At 37.2% G+C, this 23,231-nt stretch overlaps 1 protein-coding gene across 13 annotated transcripts in view; it reads right to left on the bottom strand.

Moving 5' to 3' along the window:
- ADAM22 (ADAM metallopeptidase domain 22) overlaps nt 1–23,231 on the bottom strand; it is a 181,649-nt gene that overhangs the window by 23,776 nt on the left and 134,642 nt on the right. For all 13 annotated transcript variants that reach the window (XM_081102591.1, XM_081102592.1, XM_081102583.1 and 10 more), the window contains exons 19-26: nt 20,342–20,392; nt 20,052–20,115; nt 17,633–17,738; nt 15,214–15,333; nt 12,696–12,864; nt 9,961–10,075; nt 6,540–6,630; nt 2,538–2,555 (exon numbers count right to left, since the gene is read on the bottom strand). In XM_081102591.1, coding sequence (XP_080958717.1) covers nt 2,538–2,555; nt 6,540–6,630; nt 9,961–10,075; nt 12,696–12,864; nt 15,214–15,333; nt 17,633–17,738; nt 20,052–20,115; nt 20,342–20,392 — 734 coding nt within the window. The remainder of the gene's footprint in view (nt 1–2,537; nt 2,556–6,539; nt 6,631–9,960; nt 10,076–12,695; nt 12,865–15,213; nt 15,334–17,632; nt 17,739–20,051; nt 20,116–20,341; nt 20,393–23,231) is intronic.

The raw sequence follows: 23,231 nt of genomic DNA, 5'->3' as shown, positions 1-23,231 counted from the left end.
ACATTTATTAGGTATCTTCACAGAATTACTTGCCTGACTTCTCCAATATTTTGAAAGTTATGCCCAATTTGGTATTTCTGAGCTATTATGTAATTAACATAAATCTGATAACTGGCTACCAATTTAATATGGTCTTGCATTTAGTGTCAAAGCAAACTTTTATGTTCATCAATTCGTTCACCAGCTTAACCAGTATGTGCAGGGCTCGCTTATGTCAATGAATGCCACCTTCCTCTCTGAGAACCACATCCATCTCTTTCATTTGAAGATCAGAGTAACACAATGTCTTCAGAGACCACATACCAATAACTCCCCTTGCCATAATACTTTACAGATTACAAGGAACTCTATCTGGTTTGAGAGTTGAGGGAAGTTTAAGTGATTTCCCAACACCACATACTAGCAAGTAGGTGTCTGATTTCTTGTCAATTGGTCCTCTTATCATGGAACTTCAAAGAAAAACTAAATTTAAAGGCAAGGACAACTCAAAATTCTTATTCCTACTTTCTGGCATCCTTTGAAACTGGGCACATCTTTAATTATCTGAAGATATTTTTACAAGACTGTAAATTTCTTAATGCATGCTTTTGTCCATTGGCCTTATCACTTTCTCTATAATCATTTAACGTATATTCTCAAAAAGAAAAATCATTCAGAAGATATCTATACATTCATGGCTTCCTGATCTAAAGTCCATTCTGCTACTCCTCCACTGTGAGAATTATTGTACAAACCCTATGGACAAGGGCAGGAATAAATAAAGGCTGCATTAAAACAAATCAAAATAAATAAGTATCTGCTTATGATGAGACAAGTCTCAAAACATAAACTAGATTCCAAAAGAGTAGTCAGATTGAGAAAATGATGATCAGTACTACCAACAGACATGAAATCATACCAGGTACACAGAGTCTTAGTGTAAACATCTCCTTAACTATACCTATGCATATACTGAGTTAGAATAAGACTGGTGCACAGCTTTACATAGTTATCTTTTTTTTTTTGTACTGTGGACAACTCCTTTATTCTGGACAGTGTCCCTGGTGAGGACACATCTTGGAGCACTTTACTTTCCCTTTTATATAGTCAGCAATGTTAAATTACATTATAGCTTTAGCTCCTATGGAAATGAAGTTGAGTCATCAATTTTTTATCTAGTTAGCCTACTTCTGTTTTTCCCGGAAGAAAGCCACTCAACTTAGATTTCTGATATGATGATCAACTTCTACTCAACAGAAAGCTTAAACGACTCCGGCTCTTCTCCAGTGTTTCAACACACAAGAGTCTTAAAACATGGCACAGAGAAATCTGTTTTTAAATTTTAATTAAACTTATTAAATTAATAAAATTTCATTTTGCCTGTTTTACTTTTTGCATTAATAAGGAGTTAGTTACTCCAGGGCAAGGTCAATTTTTTCTAATACCTATGTTAACTGACCAGGATCTCAGTTGGTACCCTGTGGGCACCATTTATTTATGGAGACTCTGTAGATACTTAGGGCTAAATCTTATGGAAATTTTAAATTACAACATGAAAGAAAACAGAAGGTAAAGTTTACAATTTTCATTGTAAAAGTCTTGCCATGTTTATTACATCTTATTCCTAATTGGCCGCAGGCATTTAATAAAACAGTAGGAAAAGCTAAGGAAGTAGTAATCTGCAAAGATATCTTGAGTACAAAACTAGTAACTCTATGATGTACAAGACCTGGTCTGGGCTATCAATTTCCAGGATATTTCATTTTGTAACAATAGCTAACAACATTAGTACTTTTTAAAATGAAAAGGGTGTACTCAATATGGGCTAACTTAGATTTATTTAAAAAATAAATTCTTACAGAACGATAGAAATGCTTTGCATCCCTTTTTATGCTGTAGATTAAACATAGACTTTAAGGTTATGGATGAATGGGGTACCTAGCACTATGGACTTTTTTTTTATTTTTTAAAAAAATACACTAGACAACCAGATTCCAACAATGCAAAGCATTTCTTTAACTACCTGAACAATGATCTGTTCAGTACAAAAATATTTTCTTATGCAGAGATTAAACAGGCTCATCACATGCCAGGACATTCTCATGATCACAACACTGTGCCCATAGAAATTGTATCACTTGTGAGTGGAAGTTACTGATATAACAACAGTAACAAATAAACAATAAGTCCCCTCCGAAAGTACTAGGCAATAATAGTGTTATAAATATGAAGGAAAGCTAATTAATGTAAACGGTGACATCTTAACATAGAGGACACTTGTTTTAGAAGGGGGAAAAAATCAATTTATAAAAGTAACAGAAATAATTATAATATTGCTGGATGGAAAAAAAACATTAAAATTAAATAACATTTTAAAAGTAATACATTTCACAGCACCATTATTAAAATTGTCATTTTAAGGTCATGAAAAATCAAGTTTAGTGTATGACTACTTAGCATAAAAAAGTAAACCTGACTTATAATTGCATATATGAATTCCAAAGATGCGAATAAGATTTAAAATTTTTAGTTGTATGTTGATTATTCTCATCACATACCTCTGTTCTCGATAGTTTCTTTTCATGGACAAGTAGAGAAAGGGAAAAAAAGAATTAATTACCTACAAAAGTACATTCAGAGAGAGCATTAAACATAAAAGCTCTAGCATTCATTGAAGGGTCTCCACTATAGGATTCTGACTAGCAGAATTAAAACAGGGAATCCGAAGTCACAAAACCCACATTTCACTTATCTTTAGAAGAGACACCAAAGGATTAATGACAATATTTTCAAATAACTACTTTTAAAGCATAAAAACTTCAGCTATTAAAGAGTAGCTTTTCTCAATATCAATTGCGTCATATTAAATACTGTATTTTGTAATGTTCTAAAGTCAACCCTGTTTCAAATACAGGTTTTCAGATGTGTATATTGCTTTAAATAATAAAATTAAGTAATCAAGTTACTTATATAAATTGTTTTAAAAAATAGAAATCATAATCCATTCCTTTTTAGATACAATATATACCCAAACTAAAGCTATACCTAAGGATTCAAAGTAGGAGAACATAAGTGGACACTAGAACATTTTATTTCATCATGTGTGATACATTAGAGTCAGTTAATTAACAGCTGTTATGAGCTCCTAAGTTGTTACTACTTACTCACAAGCTCCACATTAAAATACTATGTTCAAAGTTTAGTCTCCTGTATTTTACGTGGTCATAAACTACAATAAAATTACACGAGTTTCAAAATAAACCAATCTGAAAAGATGTGTTCTAGGGGATGTGGTATTGAGGCACCAGTGACTTTTAACTTTTAACTTAAAAGAGCTAATTTATAATGTTCTATCATGACCTAATTAGGTGCTAATATTTTGAGGACAAGTTAGAAAAGTAAACCAACTGAACAGTGGGCGCCTTCCTCCAAGATCAAGATAATATTTCCTCATGGGTTTTGTTAGGAGCACCGTTACCTGCCGATCTGTTCTGCGTGCCCAATAGGTATCTCATTTAATGATGAGCTAATGAGGTTAGAAGTGCCAATTAGTTACTTACTATTTTTCATTCCTGAAACCATTAGATGGCGGAGAAATATGAGCCCTGAATCTTTTTGTTCAACATATTTTACTTTTTATTCTCTCAATCTGATTACCTGAGTGGTCCCCTAGTTTCTTATTTCCTATTCTGCTATTTCTTGACTCACTCTAAAGCTTGAATAAGGGGTAGAAAGTTTAATTGGAAGGATTAATGAGAAAATAAATGAGCTCTCAGATCCTAAATCCAGTTTTTGAATTTGAAATAGAGTATGTGGAACATCATATTAATAAAATTAATTTCTGTATTAACATTTTCTACATTCTCATTCTATTTTTAAACATATTCCTTATAAGTTCGATAACATTAAAACATTCATCTCTTAGCTTCAAATTATTTATGAAGACGATACTGCAGTACAGAAAAAAAAAAAGTCTTTTTCCTTAATGAATCTGCAAAGTACATATATTTAGAAATAAAAGTAAAAACAATGACACTTCAAAAATTTTCATAAAAATAAGAAATGATATACAGAAAGAAGTACTTTTAATTCTAATCATTAAAATAAATGAGCACAGGTCATTTCATTAGCAATAGGAGATGTTTAGGGTTTCATATTTTCTGAAAGGTTATTTTTTCCAAGATTCTTCAAATGAAATATTATCCTGGCTGGTGTGGCTCACTTGATCAGAGTATCATCCCATACACCAAAAAGTGGCAGGTTTGATTTCTGGTCAGGGCACATACCCAGGTTGTGGGTTCAATCTCTAGTCGGGGCATGTGTGGGAGGCAACTGATCAATGTTTCTCTCTCTCTAAAATCAATACAAAATCTTAAGAATGTATTACAAATGAAATAACAACTTGCATCAGTAGGTGGCAGAAAATCACACAATATAGAACTAACAATTTTCCTATCTCCCTTCACATGAAAATGAAACCACTGAGCTACTTCAAAACAACGCTTGTGATGGCAATTACTGCATAAGTCTTGCATCAGGCAAGTCAATGATATTGTGTAGCTCCAAGATGGAGTTAATTCACCTGAGGTGTGAGGGGAGATCAGACAATATTCAGAAAGCCTTCCTTCCGGACTATAATTTTGTAACTCCAAATGTTATGCTGAAATCAGCCTGTGCAAGTGTAAGTATACAATATACCTAATGACCAGCACCTCAAAGAAGCCCAGAGGTAGTAAGCATCTATGAGCTGGTACAGAGTGCGATATTCATTTAATCAGGGCAAACCATTACTATTAGGCTGTGCTATCCTTGCTTTCTATGCTAAACGTACTATGCTGTATGTGATATGTTCATAATGCCTTCCTCAAATGGCTTTCTGTATTTTAATGCTTGCAGCATACAAACTAACGACTCTTTTCAATCAAAGAAACTCTTTCAGGGCTCTGACCTCACCACAAGCAACAGCCACATACGCTTTTAAAGGTATTCCATTTGATTCCATTGGTTTAAGATCATGCCAGGTGACAATAATACCAGCAAACAAGTACATATTGCCTAGCCAGTGGTCGGCAAACTCAGAGCCAAATATCAACAGTACTTCTTCAAAATAGACTCGCCCAGGCCGAAAACCGACTCCTGCGCATGGGCCACGAAGTTTCAATCCCACTGTATGCGCGCCCACACGTGGTATTTTGTGGAAGAGCCGCACTCAAGGGGCCAAAGAGCTGCATGTGGCTTGCGAGCCGCAGTTCGCCGACCACGGGTAGTCTATTGAAAGCTTTGGAGTAATTTTAAAGTCTGAAGTATTCTAATTCCCAAGTCTTTCAGTGAACGAAGTTTGGTCTATGAGGGGGAAAATGCTACAAAGTGAGGTAATGCCCAGAGTGCCTAGGAAAAGTCACAGGACTCACAAATGGAAAAACTCTAGGGCTGGGAGCTGAAATATCATCAGAATCAGCAGAACTATGAGCTTTAAGTTGAAATATTAAAGAGAACTTAAGGTTCACCTTGTTTCCGTTTTAATTTATTAAAAATGAATAAAATTCTTGAATACTAAGGACAGTTTTCACATCATAAGACTGAAGTACTTAAGTAAATTGAACATATTAAATATGTAAATGTTTGGAATATTTGAAGCCATTTACTTAGTTAAATGCTTATGGGGGATCTGATTTTCAAAAACTATATGGCATAACTTTTAAAAATTTATAAATTGAACCAAAAAAACCTGTAAAGCAAACTTTGACACATAAGAAAGGAATTAGGCTTTTAAAAGCTATGACTTAAAGTTGAATTTCAATCTTAACAAACATCTCTAAGCAGTCTTTTCTTCATGCAAAAACACCCACATATTTAACAAATAGTGCCTCCTTTACACTGGCTATGAAGATAAAAAGGTTTTGCCCTCAGCCCCAGGCATGGCCATCGCAAGCACTCAGGACCAGACCTGTGGCTGCTGCTCTTATTGCTATGACTGTTATTATTAAAGCTCCATGATCTCTAGTTGACAATCTTGCCTAGACTTCTGGGTATGGTTTAAGTCAAGAGAGAACCTGTGTCATTAAAAGAGTAAGCCAACAGAACCTCTGTGTAAGACAAAATTTAGACTGATTTTACTTCACATAACGGGTTTTTTAAAAATATTTTTTTTTACTGATTTCAGAGAGGGAGAGATATCGAAACAGCATTGATGATAGACAATCACTGATGGGCTGCCTCCTCCCCTGATTATCGAGCCCAAAACTCAGGCATGCGAGCTGACCGGAAATTGAACAGCGACCTCCTGGTTCATAGGTCAATGTTCAACCACTGACCCACACCAGCCAGGCTCACATAATGGTTTTAAGACAGTATTCAGTACTTTTAGAACAGATGGGAGTTATCTCAAACTCTAAAAACAAACAACGATAGATTATTATCACCTCGAATCATGCCAAGTACAATCATTGATTGAATAGTGAGCCAGACTGATTTTCACTGACAAAAACTTTCTAGGTTGAACAAACTGTTTTAAAATATATTCTGATAGTAAAAATATTACTATGAGATATTTCACTTACTTATAACCCCATGCAGTCATTCCTAATATGAGGGCCAACACTAAAATGGTGCCAGCAATTATGCCTATTATGATATTGGTACCAGCAACACCTGGAGAGAAAAAAGGAACAATGAAAATCAATCTCTGTGATTGAAAAATTTTTAAAAAATATATTTTTATTGATTTCTTACAGAGAGGAAACAAGAGGGACAGAGTTAGAAACATCGATTAGCTTCCTCCTGCACACCCCTAACTGGGAATCGAGCCTGCAACCAAAATACATGCCCTTGACCAGAATCAAACCCGGGACCTTTCAGTCCACAGCCTGATGCTCTACCCACTGAGCCACACCGGTCAGAGCTTGATATAAAATTCTTTCAGGAATTTATTCTCCAGATTTGTCATCTTCATACCAACAACATTATTTTAAGATATTTTTAAAGTAGGTATTTTTTAAAGGGAAGAAAAAAATCAACCGTAAGTTAACAATATGCATCAATATTGTGTATGTTCCAATTCTTGCCCTGATTATTTCTAAGTAACAGTGTGGCTTTTAACAAGTAACTTCAATCTCTGGACCTGAATAGTGTCCTCTCTGCATTAACTGCTGGAACAAGCTCCAGGCTACCACTGCTAAGACTACCGACACCAAACTCCTTTTGTTTGTTTTTCAGTCCCTGGGCCAGTACTCTGTTCACTGAGTCAAACTGTCTAGGGCCGTGGTCGGCAAACTGCAGCTCGCGAGCCACATGCGGCTCTTTGGCCCCTTGAGTGTGGCTCTTCCACAAAATACCACTTAGGCGCGCACGTACAGTGCAATTGAAACTTTGTGGCCCATGCGCAGAAGTCGGTTTTTGTAAAGGAGATATACGGAACAAGTATACAAGACGAGTGTGGATGGGAGAGTTGGAAGGGGTCGACCTCAGCGAACGTACCTCAATCAGATTGAGGACGCTTTTAGCAAAGGCCAGCTTAGGAGTACCTTAATTAAGTTAATAACAATGTATCTACCTATACAGTTTAAGTTTAAAAAATTTGGCCCTCAAAAGAAATTTCAATCGTTGTACTGTTGATATTTGGCTCTGTTGACTAATGAGTTTGTCGACCACTGATCTAGACGAGTCTCAACTGGGCTGACCGGGCACTTAAAGTCTCTGCCACGTATCTGTTCCATGCCAGTAGGCTACCTCAGGAATGTCCTCACAAAGATGACAGAAACAGAAGAAAGAGCAAGGCCTCTCAAGTTGTAGACTTGGAAGCACCATACTTGCACTTCTGCTTCATTCTGTTACTCAAAGCCAGGTCAAGTCCAGAGACAGAGGCAGAGGACACTTCAAAGTTAAATGCCCAAGGGGGTGGATGCAGAGAGGGTAAAAGATCATTCAACCCATCAGCAAGACCTATCAATTCTACCTTAGAAATACTTTCCACACCTGTCCAATACTCCTTCTATCTTATTGCTACCACCACTTCAGTTCACCATGATCTCTCTTACCTATCACCACCTGACTGCTCTGTCCAAATCTTTCTTGTCCATTCCTTCTCAGATTATTCTCAATGCAGCAACGAGAATAAACTTAAAAAGAAAACCTGCTCTGACCACTCATTTAATTAATTCTGCCAAATGGTTTCCTATTGTTCTCAGGATAAAGGTGAAAATCCTGACTAAGGCCTGAATTGTTTTCAATTTTCAATTGAGGGGTTATTTTAAAGCAAATAGGTGAATCTGGTGAAAGGGAGAAAGAGTAAAGAGGGCGTGTGGGAAAGAGAGGCTTTGTAATGACTTCCATGTGAGGACAACCTGGGACCCCATTGTCCAACCTCATCTCCTTCCATCCTTTCTTTCAGTTTATGGTTGGAACACATCATAATTCCCCAACTTGTACACTATTTTAAGCCTCTGAGGGTCTTACTTAGAATGGTATGTGTCCAAGTAGAGTTCTTTATCTCTCCTTTTGGTACGAATTGAAAACCCCTGTGCCTTTCTCCTTTCCTTCTTCTAGGGAAAAAGAAGAGAGGAGAGGAGCGCAGATTGGTTTGGCTGAGTGGATAGAGCATTGGCCTGCGGATTGGAGGGTCACACATTCGATTCCAGCCAAGGACAAAAGAGAGAGGAAGAGAGCGAGAGGAGGAGCTTTTTTGGAGAGGAGGAAGAGAGCGAGAGGAGGAGCATTTTTGGAGAGGAGGAAGGGACCCCCACCCTGAAGGGGCTGTGGCCAGCCTGCAAAAGGCCCTCAGCCCCTCACCCAGGCTGGCCAGGCACCCCAGTGGGACCCCAACCCTGATCCGGGACACCCATCAGGGCAAACCAGCTGGCCCCCACCCATGCACCAGGCCTCTATCCTATATAATAAAAGGGTAATATGCAAATTGACCCTAACAGCAGAACATGACTAGTCACTATGACACACACTGACCACCAGGGGGCAGACGCTCAATGCAGAAGCTGCCCCCTGGTGCTCAGTGTGCTCCCACAGGGGGAGCTCTGCTCAGCCACAAGCAAGGCTGACAGCTGCCAAAACAGCAGTGGTGGCGGGAGCCTCTCCCGCCTCCTCAGCAGCGCTGAGGATATCCGACTGTAGCTTGGGTCTGCTCCCCGCTGGCAAGTGGACATCCCCTGAGGTCTCCCGGGCTGCCAGAGGGATGTCTGACTGCCAGCTTAGGCCCAATCCCCCGGGGAGTGGGCCTAAGCCAGCACGTTGACATCCCCCGAGGGGTCCCAGACTGCAAGAGGGCACAGGCCAGGCTGAGGGACCACCCACCTCCCCCCCCACCCCCCGAGTGCACAAATTTTTGTGCACCAGGCCTCTAGTCTATAATAAAAAAAAATATTAAAGTCAACTAAAATTTGGACATCTGCAACACCTTTAACAATAAAGATAAATTTTTTAAGTCTACAAAAATTTTAAAAATCAATTCTGTTTCTTTTCTTATTGATTCAGTCCCAAAATATAAAATTCTTCCTTTAAATTCAGACAGTTAAGTATGACTACTTTCTTTTTTTCTTTTTTTTTTTAAATATGGAACACTTCACGAATTTACATGTCATCCTTGCACAGGGGCCATGCTAATCTTCTCTGTATCGTTCCAATTTTATTATATGTGCTGCCGAAGCAAGCACATGACTATTTTCTTAATTAAAAAAAATACGCTAAGGTTTGTTGTCATCCCCAAACAAGCACTGTACAAAACTTGAAAAAGGAATCTCAATCTGATGTCAGAGAAAAAAACACTAAATTCAATATGACATATTATTACAAGTTAATGGAAATGATCAGTTTCACAATGTGAGCCTAGCTAGCTACATATTATAATTCATTATTGTCTGGATTTAATTGATATTTGAGTTATAACAATAATCCAAATGAAACTATCTAGAGGGCTCTGTTCTCCTTCCTTGTGTATAAAGGCTATATAATGGTACCAAGTTCAGGACCTACCGTTGCCAGACAGAGTTATACCAGTCTTTTCCTCATCGTTGAGAGGGAAGTAAGTGCTGCAGTCAGCACCGGTCCAGTGCCTGTTACACACACACTTCAGCTCATTACTGCAAACCTGAAACCCGAAATCAATCCAGAGAGAGAGTCAGCTCTCGGGTGCAGAGGCATGAAAAATAAGCATTAATTTCTAATTACTATATGCCCAGAATTTTATGGGACTGAAAAATGATCAGTACTTTCTTCCTAATGCCAATTACTTATTTCTTACCCATGTACCTAAAAAATATTTTCAAGAGATCAACAGTTGTCCCACAGGGAATAATAAATGTAAACAGAGAAATAAATGTATATCTCTAAAAAAATCAATAAAGTTCTTGTTTTGAATTTCATTAACTTAAATTTTATAAAAGGGAGATTTTAAAAACTAAGCAGAAATAAGATCATTGTCTAATTATCCAATACAAAGGTTTCTTTCTTCCAAAGAATCTTTATACTGAAACTATTCATCTTTTAGGAAGCAGATAAGATCAAGAGAAACCTGACAAAGAGGGGAAGCCTGATGCTTTGCAGTAGTCTGAGAAGAAAGCTATACAAAGCCATAACCTTGGCACCTCAACACAAGCTACAGAGATGAGCTACCTCATGGTCATGGAGAAGAAGAGCTCCCTCAAACAAAGCACAGGGGGGAAATTCACATAAAAATGGCACCACATTTTTAAAAATTATCAGGTAATATTCTGTCTGCATTTATATATCCAGGAGACCAAACCTATACCTAGATCTTACAATTCAAAGCAATTTTAAATGGAGTGGGAAGTAGGGGAGAATTCAGCTGGTTTGAGATCAGAATTCTTCAGTAGGTTTTCACTGGGTAGTTGTCTTCTGTCTGATCTAATTTTCCAGAGGATGACATTCATCCACATCTAAATGTAACTGTAAATATGATTAACAGCCCTGGCCAGTTTTGTTCAGTGGTTAGAGTGTCAGCCTGCAGACCAAAGGGTTGTGGGTTTGATCCCCAGCCCTGGTCCAGGCTTGTGAGGGAGGCAACCAATTGATGTGTCTCTCTTATGTTGATGTTTCTCTCTCTCTCCCTCCCCCCTTTCTTTCTCCCTTCCACTCTGTCTGAAAATCAATGGAAAAAATATCCACAGGTGAATATAAAAAAATATGATTAGCAAATTACAGATCTCAAATAAATTTCTACAGATTAACAAATATGCAAGAAGAAAAAGGTTTAGGTGTAGAGTCAGAAAGCCTGAGTTTGATTCCCCATTTCATCACTGTCTTTTATTTTTTCTGGTTTAAAGTAAGTTTTTTACTGCCCAGATTATTTTTCCTTGTGTCTTATTTCCTACTACCTCCCCCCCACCCATTTTCTTTTTTTAATAACTATAAATCCAAGCTTAGGAAAACTTGCCTTTGTCTTGTAAAACAAAACAAAACAAAACAAAGCTTTTATATCATTGGCTAACCCAGTGGTCAGCAAACTGCGGCCAGCGAGCCACATGTGGCTCTTTGACCCCTTGAGTGTGGCTCTTCCACAAAATACCGACTTCTGTGCATGGGCCACGAAGTTTCAATCACACTGTACGTGCACAGCCGCACATGGTATTTTGTGGAAGAGCCACACTCAAGGGGCCAAAGAGCCGCATGTGGCCTGTGAGCCGCGGTTTGCCAACCACAGGTCTAGGTGAATAAGGTATGGTGATTCAATAGCATGAATGACCAAGAACAATGTCTTTATTCTTTTCGACTGTCCACCCAAAATGTATTTCCCCCTAACACCATCTTATTAAGGAAAGAAGACTTAGCAGAGCCCTTTAAAAAAACAGAGCTACTTAATCTAAGACTTCTCTAGTCTCCTGTGCAATAAGAATTCCTATCCATTGGAAAAGAGTAAGGGCTCCCTAAGGAAATTCTTGGAATATCCCTGGGGACATGCATGGAATGACCAAGACTGCAGGCTTACAACTCCAGGACAGAGATCCTTTCCCTCAACCAGCTAATACACCAGCTCAAGCAGTGAGTCTGTAATGAGGGTAAGAAGGGAATCACAGCATATGCCGAAAGAAAAAGAACCAGAAAAGGTTTCATGAGTATAGGAATTCCTGACTGAAAATGACAAAATGTAATCACTAATAGAGCATGTTTCTTTCACCTATAAACATTTATGTAGATGAACAGATATATGACTGAAAGAACAGAATTTAGTCTTTTAAACAAGGCCACTCTTTCTACATGTCTGTGAGAAACATTTTCCTAAATTCTGTTTTTATGTTTAGGCATTCTCCTCAGCTGATGCACACTGGTGTGGCTATGGTTACTTATGGTCTGTCTTAATCAGCCAGTGCCTGGGCCACACCAGTTGTTAAATATTGTGGCCACTGCCCTGCGTTTTACTCCTTTTTAATCCCACTATAGTTTGTTGGAATTTGTCTCTTAGATCACTTGCAGACAACTGGTATTATAGTAAATGAGATCCCACCAATATAATGAGAAAGGAAGAGGCAAGCATTTGGTTAGGAAGTTATACTGTTTCTTATTCCCAGGCTTTTGCAGATGACATGACAGAAATATTCAAATGACTATGACAAAATAACTGTTTACATACCTGCTTAGAAATATGGACAAGCATGGTTTGCATTATTACAGAAATAAGCAGTTTAGGGTCTTATCTATTTCTGATACAAAAGAAATGAGTAATTCCCCATGGTGAGGTACTGAATACTCACTCCATTTCCTGAACAAACAATGCCTTCTTTATTGCTTAAGCAAGTACTGAAGTTGAAGGAGGCCACAGGGAGACACCTGTGTCCTAAGCACATCATTCGGGGACCACAAGGTGTCCCATCTTCCACATAACCAAGATCTACATCTTCTTCAAGCTTAACATGCCCACCACTGAAAATAAATGGAGAGAAGAAAATGGGATTCCATTCATTCACATTCATTTTGAGAATATGCATAAACACTAAAAAGTAGGCAATATCATGTCCTCTATTTTCTATTTATTATCTAATAAAAATGGTAACATAGGAGTTTTTCTGATAAATGGAGAAAGCAATTTAATCTTTTGATATAACTCTATTCAGGGATACTAACATATTTTAGGATTTCAATATAATTATTACAACAATGCTTGAATTTAAATAACTTTATCATTTGGCCTGGGATATCATGTACAAGTCAAATAAGCCATTATTACTAGTATTTGTTTTGATAAGTACATAGTTTTAAGATTTCAAACATGTTTTGAACAAAATAAGAATTGATTTTAGTTTACATTTCCCAAAACGATTGCTATATTTACAAATTACATTTGAGAATGGCTTAACTATTGTACCTTCACTATTCAATATAGCAAGCCTGCATATAATGTAGGGATTAAAAAAATAATAGATACTGAAAATGTATGTTTATAATCAATTTATCTATATGGTACCATGTCAATAGATCCATTATTTTTATTTGTTTTTATGAAAACTATAGATGCATAGAGTTTAAAGAGTCAAATAGATAACTTAGTTCTTTAAATGTCAAAATCTCCATGCAAGATGCATCTAAACATCACTTCATCTTCCTGTGGACTCTCTCTTGGAGTTCCCATCTGGACTTCCTCTGCGTCTATCTGATCGGACTGTCCTCTGCACCTGGTGCACAGCTGTGCATCCTGGATTTCCTGTCACCATTCACTGGAGGGTATCCCTCAAGGTGGGGATCTTAATTCCTAAATTCCCTGCCTTTTTCTTTCTTAGCTAACTCCTTCATTTTGGTGCAGTACAATTTCCAGTAGCTTCCCGAGAAAAGGTTTAAGGGAGTAAATTTGAGGGGAACTTGCATATCTAAAAGAGTCATTTCTATCCTCACCCTTGACTGATATTTTGTCTGGGTACAAAACTCTAGTTTGGAAGACATTTTCTCCATTGTCTTCTGGCTCCCAGGGCTCCTGATTATAGATCCTAATGCCTGATCTTTTTTTCCCCCTTCCTCTCTGGAAACATTGAAAAAAATATTTTGTCCTAAGGTTCTGAAATTTCATAATGATATGTTTAAATGTACCTCTAATTTCACTCATTGTACCTGGCACTTGGTGAGCCCATCAGTAAAGAAATTCAAGTTCATCAGTTCTAGACAATACTCTTGAGTTACTCATTGACAATTTTCTCCCTGCTGTTTTCTCTATTATTTCTTTATTATTTCTATTCTAATTTGATGAGCTCTTCTCTATGTTAATTTCTTTCCCTCTTTTGCCCTATTTTCTGGAAAATAATTTCAACTACTGAGTTTAATCTCAGCCATCATATTTTTAATTTCCAATAGTATGTTTTCCTTCTCTGTATGGTCTTCATTTTGAAAAACAACACTCTATTCTTGTTTCATGATAGGGGTACCTTATCACTCCTAAAAATTGATAGGTGCTTGTTTTTCTAGTTGGTTGTTTTTATCTCTTTCTTTTTTTTTCATGTTAGAGACTTTCTTCACGTAGCTGATAATCTGCTCATATTTGAGGTGTGGGAATAGACAGGTGTTTGGAAACTTCAGGGCTTTCTGACTGAACATCAGTGAAACTGGACCACTTCATACAACCTTGATATCAATATTGCCTGTTGTTCTTCAATCTGGACACCTCCTATTTTACTACCTCAGGGTATAAAGCTCATATCTCCCCTGGGGGGATGAGCAATACCCACTGTAGCTGAGTCAGGGAAGTAATCTTTTAGTGCTTCTTTAATAAATTGTATTTAGCCCTTCTCTGTCCCTTAATCCTTTATTCCCTCTTCCATAGTAAATGGCGTTGCCCATATTTTTATTTTTTTTTTACAGTATATATTGGCTTAGTTCTCCAATTAGCTTTCTTAATTTTTATACTCATTTGTCACACATCCATTTGCTTTCCACATTCCAAGATGCTATCATCACCTCTCCCTTTCTCTGTCTCCCTGTGAATATATGAATTTTTTAAAAAAATCATTGAGTGTCATTTTAGTGGAATCTCAGAAGAGAGCTAAAGACCATACATATGATTTTACCCCAAAATTCACATTCTTTTTCCTTCATAAGAATAAAATGCAAATTAAACCCTAATTCTTACCTTGTTTTTCTCTATTTTCTGTCCGGATTTACTCAGTCATCTCTATGGGTGAGATTCTTTTTTGGCTTACTATGCATATGAACTGAAAACAGAATTAATCCTGAACTGCATTCTCAGGAGATGACTAATGTTCTCATGGAATGATCAGCAATATTTACCTGCAGTTTAATGTTCTTCCCTGCTGCACAACTAAAGTAGATGTGATTTCACCATCGAGTTCTCCAAGCCGTGGGATATTGCCAATATTGGTACACAAAAGGTAGCCACAGAGCACATCCCTGTGTAAAAAGAATACCAAGTATTTACTTTACAACCATGTGCAGTGAGAACAATAATCTTATCTCATTTTAGCAATTGTTTTTCATCAACTATGCTATTTGTTTATGTTACAAGAAAAATAAAATAAGCCCAAATTAGTTTATTCCAGACTTAAAACATGTCCCCTCTGATTTAGAAAAATCTGAAACTCTTATTGGTGCACCAAAATCTAATCTCAACTACTCTCTAGCTTTTTCCTTAATGCCCACTAGTTCAAATATTGATAGAAAGGAAATCACCCATCAAAAAGACTTCTTTTATATATGATTCTCTCTCCCTATAACATGTCACTGGATGTGCTAAAACACGTTTTTTTAATATTTAATAAGTGAATGAATGACCTTTGGATGATTATTCTTTTGGAATACAGCTCTTTCCTCAACTTGTTGCCCCATAATTAAAAAAGAAATTACATACATGTGCATGCACACACAAACACACACACACGCTCACACATACACTTTATAGATTCTGGACAACATAGGCTCAATGTATTTCTCTACTTTTCCAATATCACATACAATTCTAATTTAACTTGTAAAATATTTTCACTGGTGTTAAATACTATCTTACATGATCTCTGTATCTAACACATTTTAATTATGAATGTAGATAATGATAAACCATATTCTAATCAGTATCTTATGAAGACTGATTAGTAGGCCTTTAAGAGCACATATGAAAATACTAGGCTTTATCAGGCAAAGAAAAGGGAAAAATTAGGACTTGTATCTATCACCAACACAGGAAAAAATGTATTAATTCATTTCTAAAAAATAATGTTTAAACATTATATCATCATTTTTTAAATGCCTGTCATAAATAAAAATGCTTCTTAACATAGAAAAATATAGTCAACATTTTTTAGTGTCCTTTCTGTGTACATAGCTTACGAAGTACTTTAGGATATATAAAGAAAATTAGACATGATTTTTATCCTCAAGGAAATTAGACACTGGATGAAAAAAGAAATCACATACATAAACAACTATAGAGCATAGAGTTGGGGACAAGGTCATAAGAATAGTACAAAGGGCTGTGGGAATTCTGAGGAGAAAGGGGAAATTATTTATTTCTAGATGAAATACAGAAATAATTTATAGAGAAAGTATTGTCCCAGCAGATCTCTGAAGAATGGATAAATTTTTGCCTCGTCGTGAAGCGGGTATAAAGAGTGCTTCCAGAGGAATGAATAGCACAAGCACAGGCACAGAGGTAGCACAAAACAGTGCACACATTAGGGATGAAAGGCATGCTAGACTTTGGAAGAGTGGAGAAGAAAACACAAAAAAATGGAGGTTTGGGGGCAAATTGTGGAGGAGGTACAGTGCCAAGCTAAGTTTCCATTGTGTTTGTTAAACAAAATAGTATGACATTCTACAAAGTAGTTAAAATAGAGTTCTGAAATCAGACTGCCTGAATTCCAATTCCGCTGCTGTTATATCTTCGTTATATGATCTTGGTCAAATGAGTAAACTATGCCTCAGTGTCCTCTTCCATAAAATCAGAACTGACGTAAAGACCAAATGACACAGCCCGTGTAAAGAATAATATAATGTGTAGCACACGGTGCGCATTCAATCCATGTTGGATATTATTCTTATGAGTCATTAGCTATGTGGAACCAGTGAAATTTGAACAAAGAGTTGACATGGTCAAAAAGAGTCAGTAGAGTATCCTGAGGGCAGCCTGTTAGAGACTGCAGGCATAAAAAAAACCTGTTTAGAGGCCTTTGTAATAGCTGAAGAGGTAGTGGAGGTCTTAGTGGGGTCCTTAATGCTACAGGAATAGAAATGAAAGGATGAGTTAAATGGTGGGGGAATAAAAGGGAGGCATGGACATAACTTGCATTTGGACAATGTGCCAGAGGGAAGGTGGAGTCCAGGATCATTCTAGGCTTCTAATCAGAAGGACAGTGAGGTATTAAGACCTTTGGAAAATCAGAACCAGTTAAGTGAGTATGTATATTCTGGTGGCTTTATTTTATTTAATTTTTTTTGCTTTTGAGATGCTGGCAAATATCTTCTAGGTGAGAAAGTCCTGAGGCAGCTCTAAGCATGACCTAGGCCTTAGGAGAGAGGTGAGCATACATGTTAAGATATGGGAGGCTTCTGCAAAGATGAGACTGGAACAGTGGGAAGAGATGGAAGGCAGCACACTGCTTCATGGGATGCAGAAAACAGAAAAGTCCTGCTGTCTTAGAAAATAATGTTTGTCATTAACTAAGGGATAAGCTGGGGGCTGACTTGTCCACCTCACCGTTTGTTGCACTGTATCCATGTGTCTTTGTCTTTCCCACAGTTGCCTTTCTCGGTCCCTTCAATATTCAGTTTCTCATAGCAGTATTTGTCTGATGCCATCACCTCTGAAGCAGAACAGAATTTTCTATCAATGGTAGATACAACATGCGAGCTACTCAAAATGTTTGCAGGGAAATTCCATTTAAAGACTCCTTCATTACAATGCTATCAGTTCCAAAAGTGTGCCCAGGGTTCACAGGAGTTTTCCTTCCCTTAGACATCTATAACTCAACTCCATTTTTCATGACTGCTCATTCGAAATTTGGGAAACAAATCTATTAGCTCTGGTAGGTTTCAGCTATAAGTTCCAAGAACAATACTCCTCAGAATTTGGCCAATAATTAGGGAAAGATGCTACCAAATGGTTCTTTGAATAAATAATCCACACTTTAATCTCAGGGCCAAATATAAAGCACACATTGCTCACTCGACAACTTTTATTAATCATAAAGACAATTTTATTAAAATAGTTATGCACTAAAATTAAAGAGTCAAGAAACAGTGGTATACTTTCTACCTTGTTTACTAATTGTCAACAGCTATCACCAAAAAAACACACTTCAAAAAAACAAAACAAAACACAACAAAAACACAACTTCCCCAGCCAGTGTGGCAGCCGTGGGCAAACTACGGCCCGCAGGCCGGATCTGGCCCGTTTGAAATGAATAAAACTAAAAAAAAAAAAAAAAAGACAGTACCCTTTTATGTAATGATGTTTACTTTGAATTTATATTAGTTCACACAAACACTCCATCCATGCTTTTGTTCCGGCCCTCCGGTCTAGTTTAAGAACCCATTGTGGCCCTCGAGTCAAAAAGTTTGCTCACCCTGGCTAGGTGGTTGAGTATCAACCCATGAATCAGGAGGTCACAGTTCAATTCCCAGTCAGGGCACATGCCCAGGTTGCAGGCTCGATCCCCGGTAGGGGGCAGCCGATCAATGATTCTATCTCATAATTGATTTTTCTCTCTCTCTCTTCCTTTCCCTTTCTCTCTTGGAAATCAATTATATATATATATATATATATAAATTTTAAAAAACAAAAAACTTCATTCTGCTTTTAGAAAAACTTGAATTCATGCTAAATCTCTGAGAGTCAAATAACATTTGAAGTCGTGTCAGCATCTTTGTCAAGATGTTATTTTTCCTGAAGCTGGGGTTGGTTGATGAAGTTTTCCAATAATTAGATCAAAATGACTTTTGCAAACTAATCAAAAGATGACTGTTGGTTTATATTGTAAAAAGTAATAATAATTATGTTGATACTTTCTTTTTCTATGTTATGCTGTCAGCTACTGGTTATTCTCAAGAGGAGGAAACAAAACTCTCTGTTCAGAGTTCAAACCTGTATGATTAAATTTTCCCCCATCCCAATGTTTCTCTAATTATTCCAAAGAGAGCACACACTTCCTCTCCCAAAGGGATTGTAGCCAGTTTGTGACAACTAAGGGTTGTCATTATCTTTCATGATAACTGTCTTTTGAAAGACTCTAAAACAGTGTTTCTCAACCTGTGGGTCGCGACCCCTTGGTGGTCGAAGGACCCTTTCACAGGGGTCGCCTAAGACCATCCTGCATATCAGATATTTACATTACGATTCATAACAGTAGCAACATTACAGTTATGAAGTAGCAACAAAAATAATTTTATGGTTGGGTCACAACATGAGGAACTGTATTTAAAGGGCCAGAAGGTTGAGAACCACTGCTCTAAAACAAAAAACTACTTTCAAAGGGGCAGATAATAGTTCTGGAAAAAATACATTTAAATATATTTTAAATATAAATATATAATTTCAATAATATGTTCTAGATATAATTGATATATAATTCCCTATGAAAATTTGACAAGCTTTAAAGGGAATAACATTAAAATTTCTCTCGGATATAGCAGAGCCACTCCAGCAGGTCACCAATAAGTAGAAAAGCCAGCTAGAGGTCAAGAAAGATAGTTGAGGGAGAAAAACAAGTCTAGCGAAAATGCTACAGTTCCAAGGCTACAGCTCCCTAGCCAGGGTCCACGTCCATCCCATATGGTTGTACAGGTTTTGCTAGGACACTCAGCTGCAGAGAGCATATGTGGAGCTAAAATCCACGTTTGTTCCGTTCTCCAAGCTGCACACCTGGCAGGGACTTCACCTGCCTGGCAGCGAAGACACCATCTGTCTCATCCAAAGGCACTGCCAGCTACCCAAGATGCGTAGGGCTCTGTCTTCTCAGAAGTGCCCTTCTCTAATTTCCACAAAAGTGCCCCTGCTAAGACGTGTGGTGGTTTGAAGAATCCCTCACTCTTAAAGAGGTTGAAAATTTACTTCCTGCTCACATGGCCCTTGGCCTGATAGCACACCTTGAAATGATTGGGCCACACTGTTTACTTACTTTGCCCCCAGATGTATTTGCATTGTCTATCCCTGGTTTTGCATCTTCCTCCAAAGCAAATCCCCTAAAATGGAAAAGCATACCCATGAGCCATGCAATGTCTGCTGATGTCAGGTAACTGAAAAGCTAAGTATAACTTGGAGAACTAGTCAAGGAGTATTATAAAGGCTTTTTATCTTCAGAATTTATTATGAAACATTTAAATTAATGTTCCTATTGTGATAACATTTCAGTATTTCTTTCATGCTGGTACACACACAAAACAATTAGGTAAAAATGAACTAACCTACCTGAACACCATCACATGAATATCCATCCATTTTATGAATATTTGGGGCACACTGGGAAAAGACAACAGAACTATGAGCCAAATGTGCAACAAAATATCGGGATGAGCTAATCCCTTTAATGCTTTCACTTTAAAAATAAAGTAGGAAAATATGTGTAGTGTCTTAAAATATCTGAAAATAAAAACAAAGAAGAGGAAGCAAAAGAAAATACAACAACTGGCTCACTTTCCCCTAAAAGTACTGATCTATCCGCGGCAAAGGCAACGGGCGGCATGGCAGCAGACAGGAAGACTGGCAGCACGGACTCAGCTCATGCTAACATTTGAGAGCATCTTGCTCTATACAGATACACTGTTCCTCAAAGAAGAAAAACAAGAGCATAAAACAAAAGCAAGGAGGATGCCAGCATGGATGGAGCAATAACTCTATGTCTTCATTTTTGTGAGAAGCAACACAGCCCTTACGCTCAAAAGGACTCTCAGGCAGACCTCCACGTTGCACATGTTAGAAAAAGACATGCTTTATGGCACGCCCCCTTTATACTTTGTAGTAAGTACAGAAGATTTCAAAGCATTCTTATGGAGTTTTTAAATTTATGATACATTTTTTCTATCATTATAGTAGTTATATACTCATTTGAGAAAAGTTTACATAATGTAAAAATGCAAAATTAAAATAAAAGACAAAAGTTACTCAAATCCCCACCCCTAAAAGGCAGCTATTTTACATTTCGTTTTACATTTTGTTACATTTTTTCTCTACCTTTTTCTACAAGTTTTGATATTTTTTAAACATAGGTACAGTCAAAGTATAGATAATATTTTATATTCTGCTTCTTTCCTTTACTTATGAATTTCCTCATCATAATAAACTTTTTGTAGGTATCATTTTTAATAACTATAATACATTGCATTGAGCTAACATCATATAACCAATGTACTAATAGGCTCGATAGGCTCTGTGATTTAAAGAGAAATTATGTAAAATGAAACCAATTTTACCATAGGCTAACTGAAATAAATAAGAGTTTACGTTCCTGTAGCATCTCATCAATATTATATAATAAAATGGCTTTGAACAAAACACTGTTATTCCAGGACCTGCTATGTCTCCAAGTTATGCTGTTACAACTAACATGGCAAGAACATCTTTCTGTGCACATCCACCACTTCATTGTACCCTCATCACCACTGTTAGCTAAGAAACGCAATGCTAATTACATAAGAAAGGAAAATACTTTTACACGAAATATCTTTAGTCTTTTAGGATGACCACCTTTAAAATAAAGCATTTTTAATGGTTCAGGTAGATATACCACATAAAAACAAAGAAGAGGAAGAACCATGAACAAAGGTCATGTGAGCGGGAGGTAAATTTTCAACCACTGAATCCCTCTTTTCTAGAAGAAAAAATACACAGGCAGTCCTAGCTTCACATGGCTCCAATGTGCATGAATTTCAGGTACCACAGGATTGTTGAAGAAGACTGGTACCCCAACAACACAGTTCCAATATCAGTTACCATAATATATTAACTGTGAGTAATTGCATAAAGCACAAGCTTTTACTACTAGCTCTTCCGTTGAGTGATCACTAGGTAAACAACAGGTGAATGACCTAACTCGTCACTCTTTCAAAGCCTCTCAGTGACTGGTCACTTGCCATCTGTATATTTAGTGCATGCACAGACAACCAGGTGTGTAGTTGTGTTGCTGCTCTGTCTTTGGGAGATAGCATGTGACATTTTACAAAATTGGATAATCAAAAGAGGAAACTAACCAACAAAGACAAAAGTGCAGGGGAAAAAAAAGAAAGAAAGAAAAAGAAAAGTGAAGACATGTAGTGAAATTCTAATCAAATGTAAATGTTGTTATAGAAAAAATCACTGACTATGGGAATGTTGATAGTGCTATTTGGCAAAAAACTTCACATCGACATCTCTTGGAGACAGTTCACGACATTGAAAGTTCAAAGGATGAAATGTTGAAAGCTGATTTAAACTTAAAAAGGAGTATGGAAAAGATGTTCCTGAGGTTTACAAGAAGGTGGCATTACTCCTGGTAAGTTTTTTTACAAAGAAATAAAATACTGCCTGGCCAGTGTTGCACAGTGGTTGAGCATTGACCTATGAAACAGGAGGTCACAGTTCAATTCCCAGTCAGGGCACATGCCTGATTGCAGGCTCAATCCCCAGCAGGGGGTGTGCAGGAGGCAGCCGATCAATGTTCCTCATTCATCATTGATGTTTCTAATTATCTCACTCTCTCTCCCTTCCTCTCTGAAATCAATAAAAACACATTTAAAAAAAAGAAACAAGATACTTTAATTCTTACTGTTTCTGTTTTAATTTAGTGTGCTAAATAAATGAGTTGCTTTTCATTTCCATCTTCATTTAAAAATCAACAGTGAGAGAGGTTTGAAGAGTCTGACAACCTTTTTAAAAGATCACAGAACAACTGTAGTTTCTAAGACGACTTTGCATGGTTCTAGCTCTCAGGGTTATTTTCATGACCCTCCATTATCCGTACATACACTGACCCTGCGAAACCTGGGACCCTAGCCAAAGTTGATCAACTTCCGCATCTTCTCTATTTACAACTAAATAATATGAAATTCAAGATCAGCTGTTAGTGACTGAGGTCATGCAAACTGTCTGGGAAAAACAAGAGTCAAGACAGAGAAACAGGCTCCTTCAGAACCCAGTGCTCTGTGGGTCTCTTGCCTTAGCTGACTTCTGTTTCAAAGAGCTGAAGAGAGTCTGGTTGTTTCCTCCTTCACTCGACAAAAAGTTAATGAATTTTATTCTCCACTTAAAACAAAAACAAAAAAATTAATTACTTCCTCCTTCACTAAATAGATAAAAAGCCAATGAATTTTACTCTCTACTTAAA

This window comes from Myotis nattereri (assembly GCF_964212035.1).
Source record: "Myotis nattereri genome assembly, chromosome: 11".
NCBI lineage: Eukaryota > Metazoa > Chordata > Mammalia > Chiroptera > Vespertilionidae > Myotis > Myotis nattereri.
This window is presented reverse-complemented; position numbering and strand designations above follow the sequence as displayed.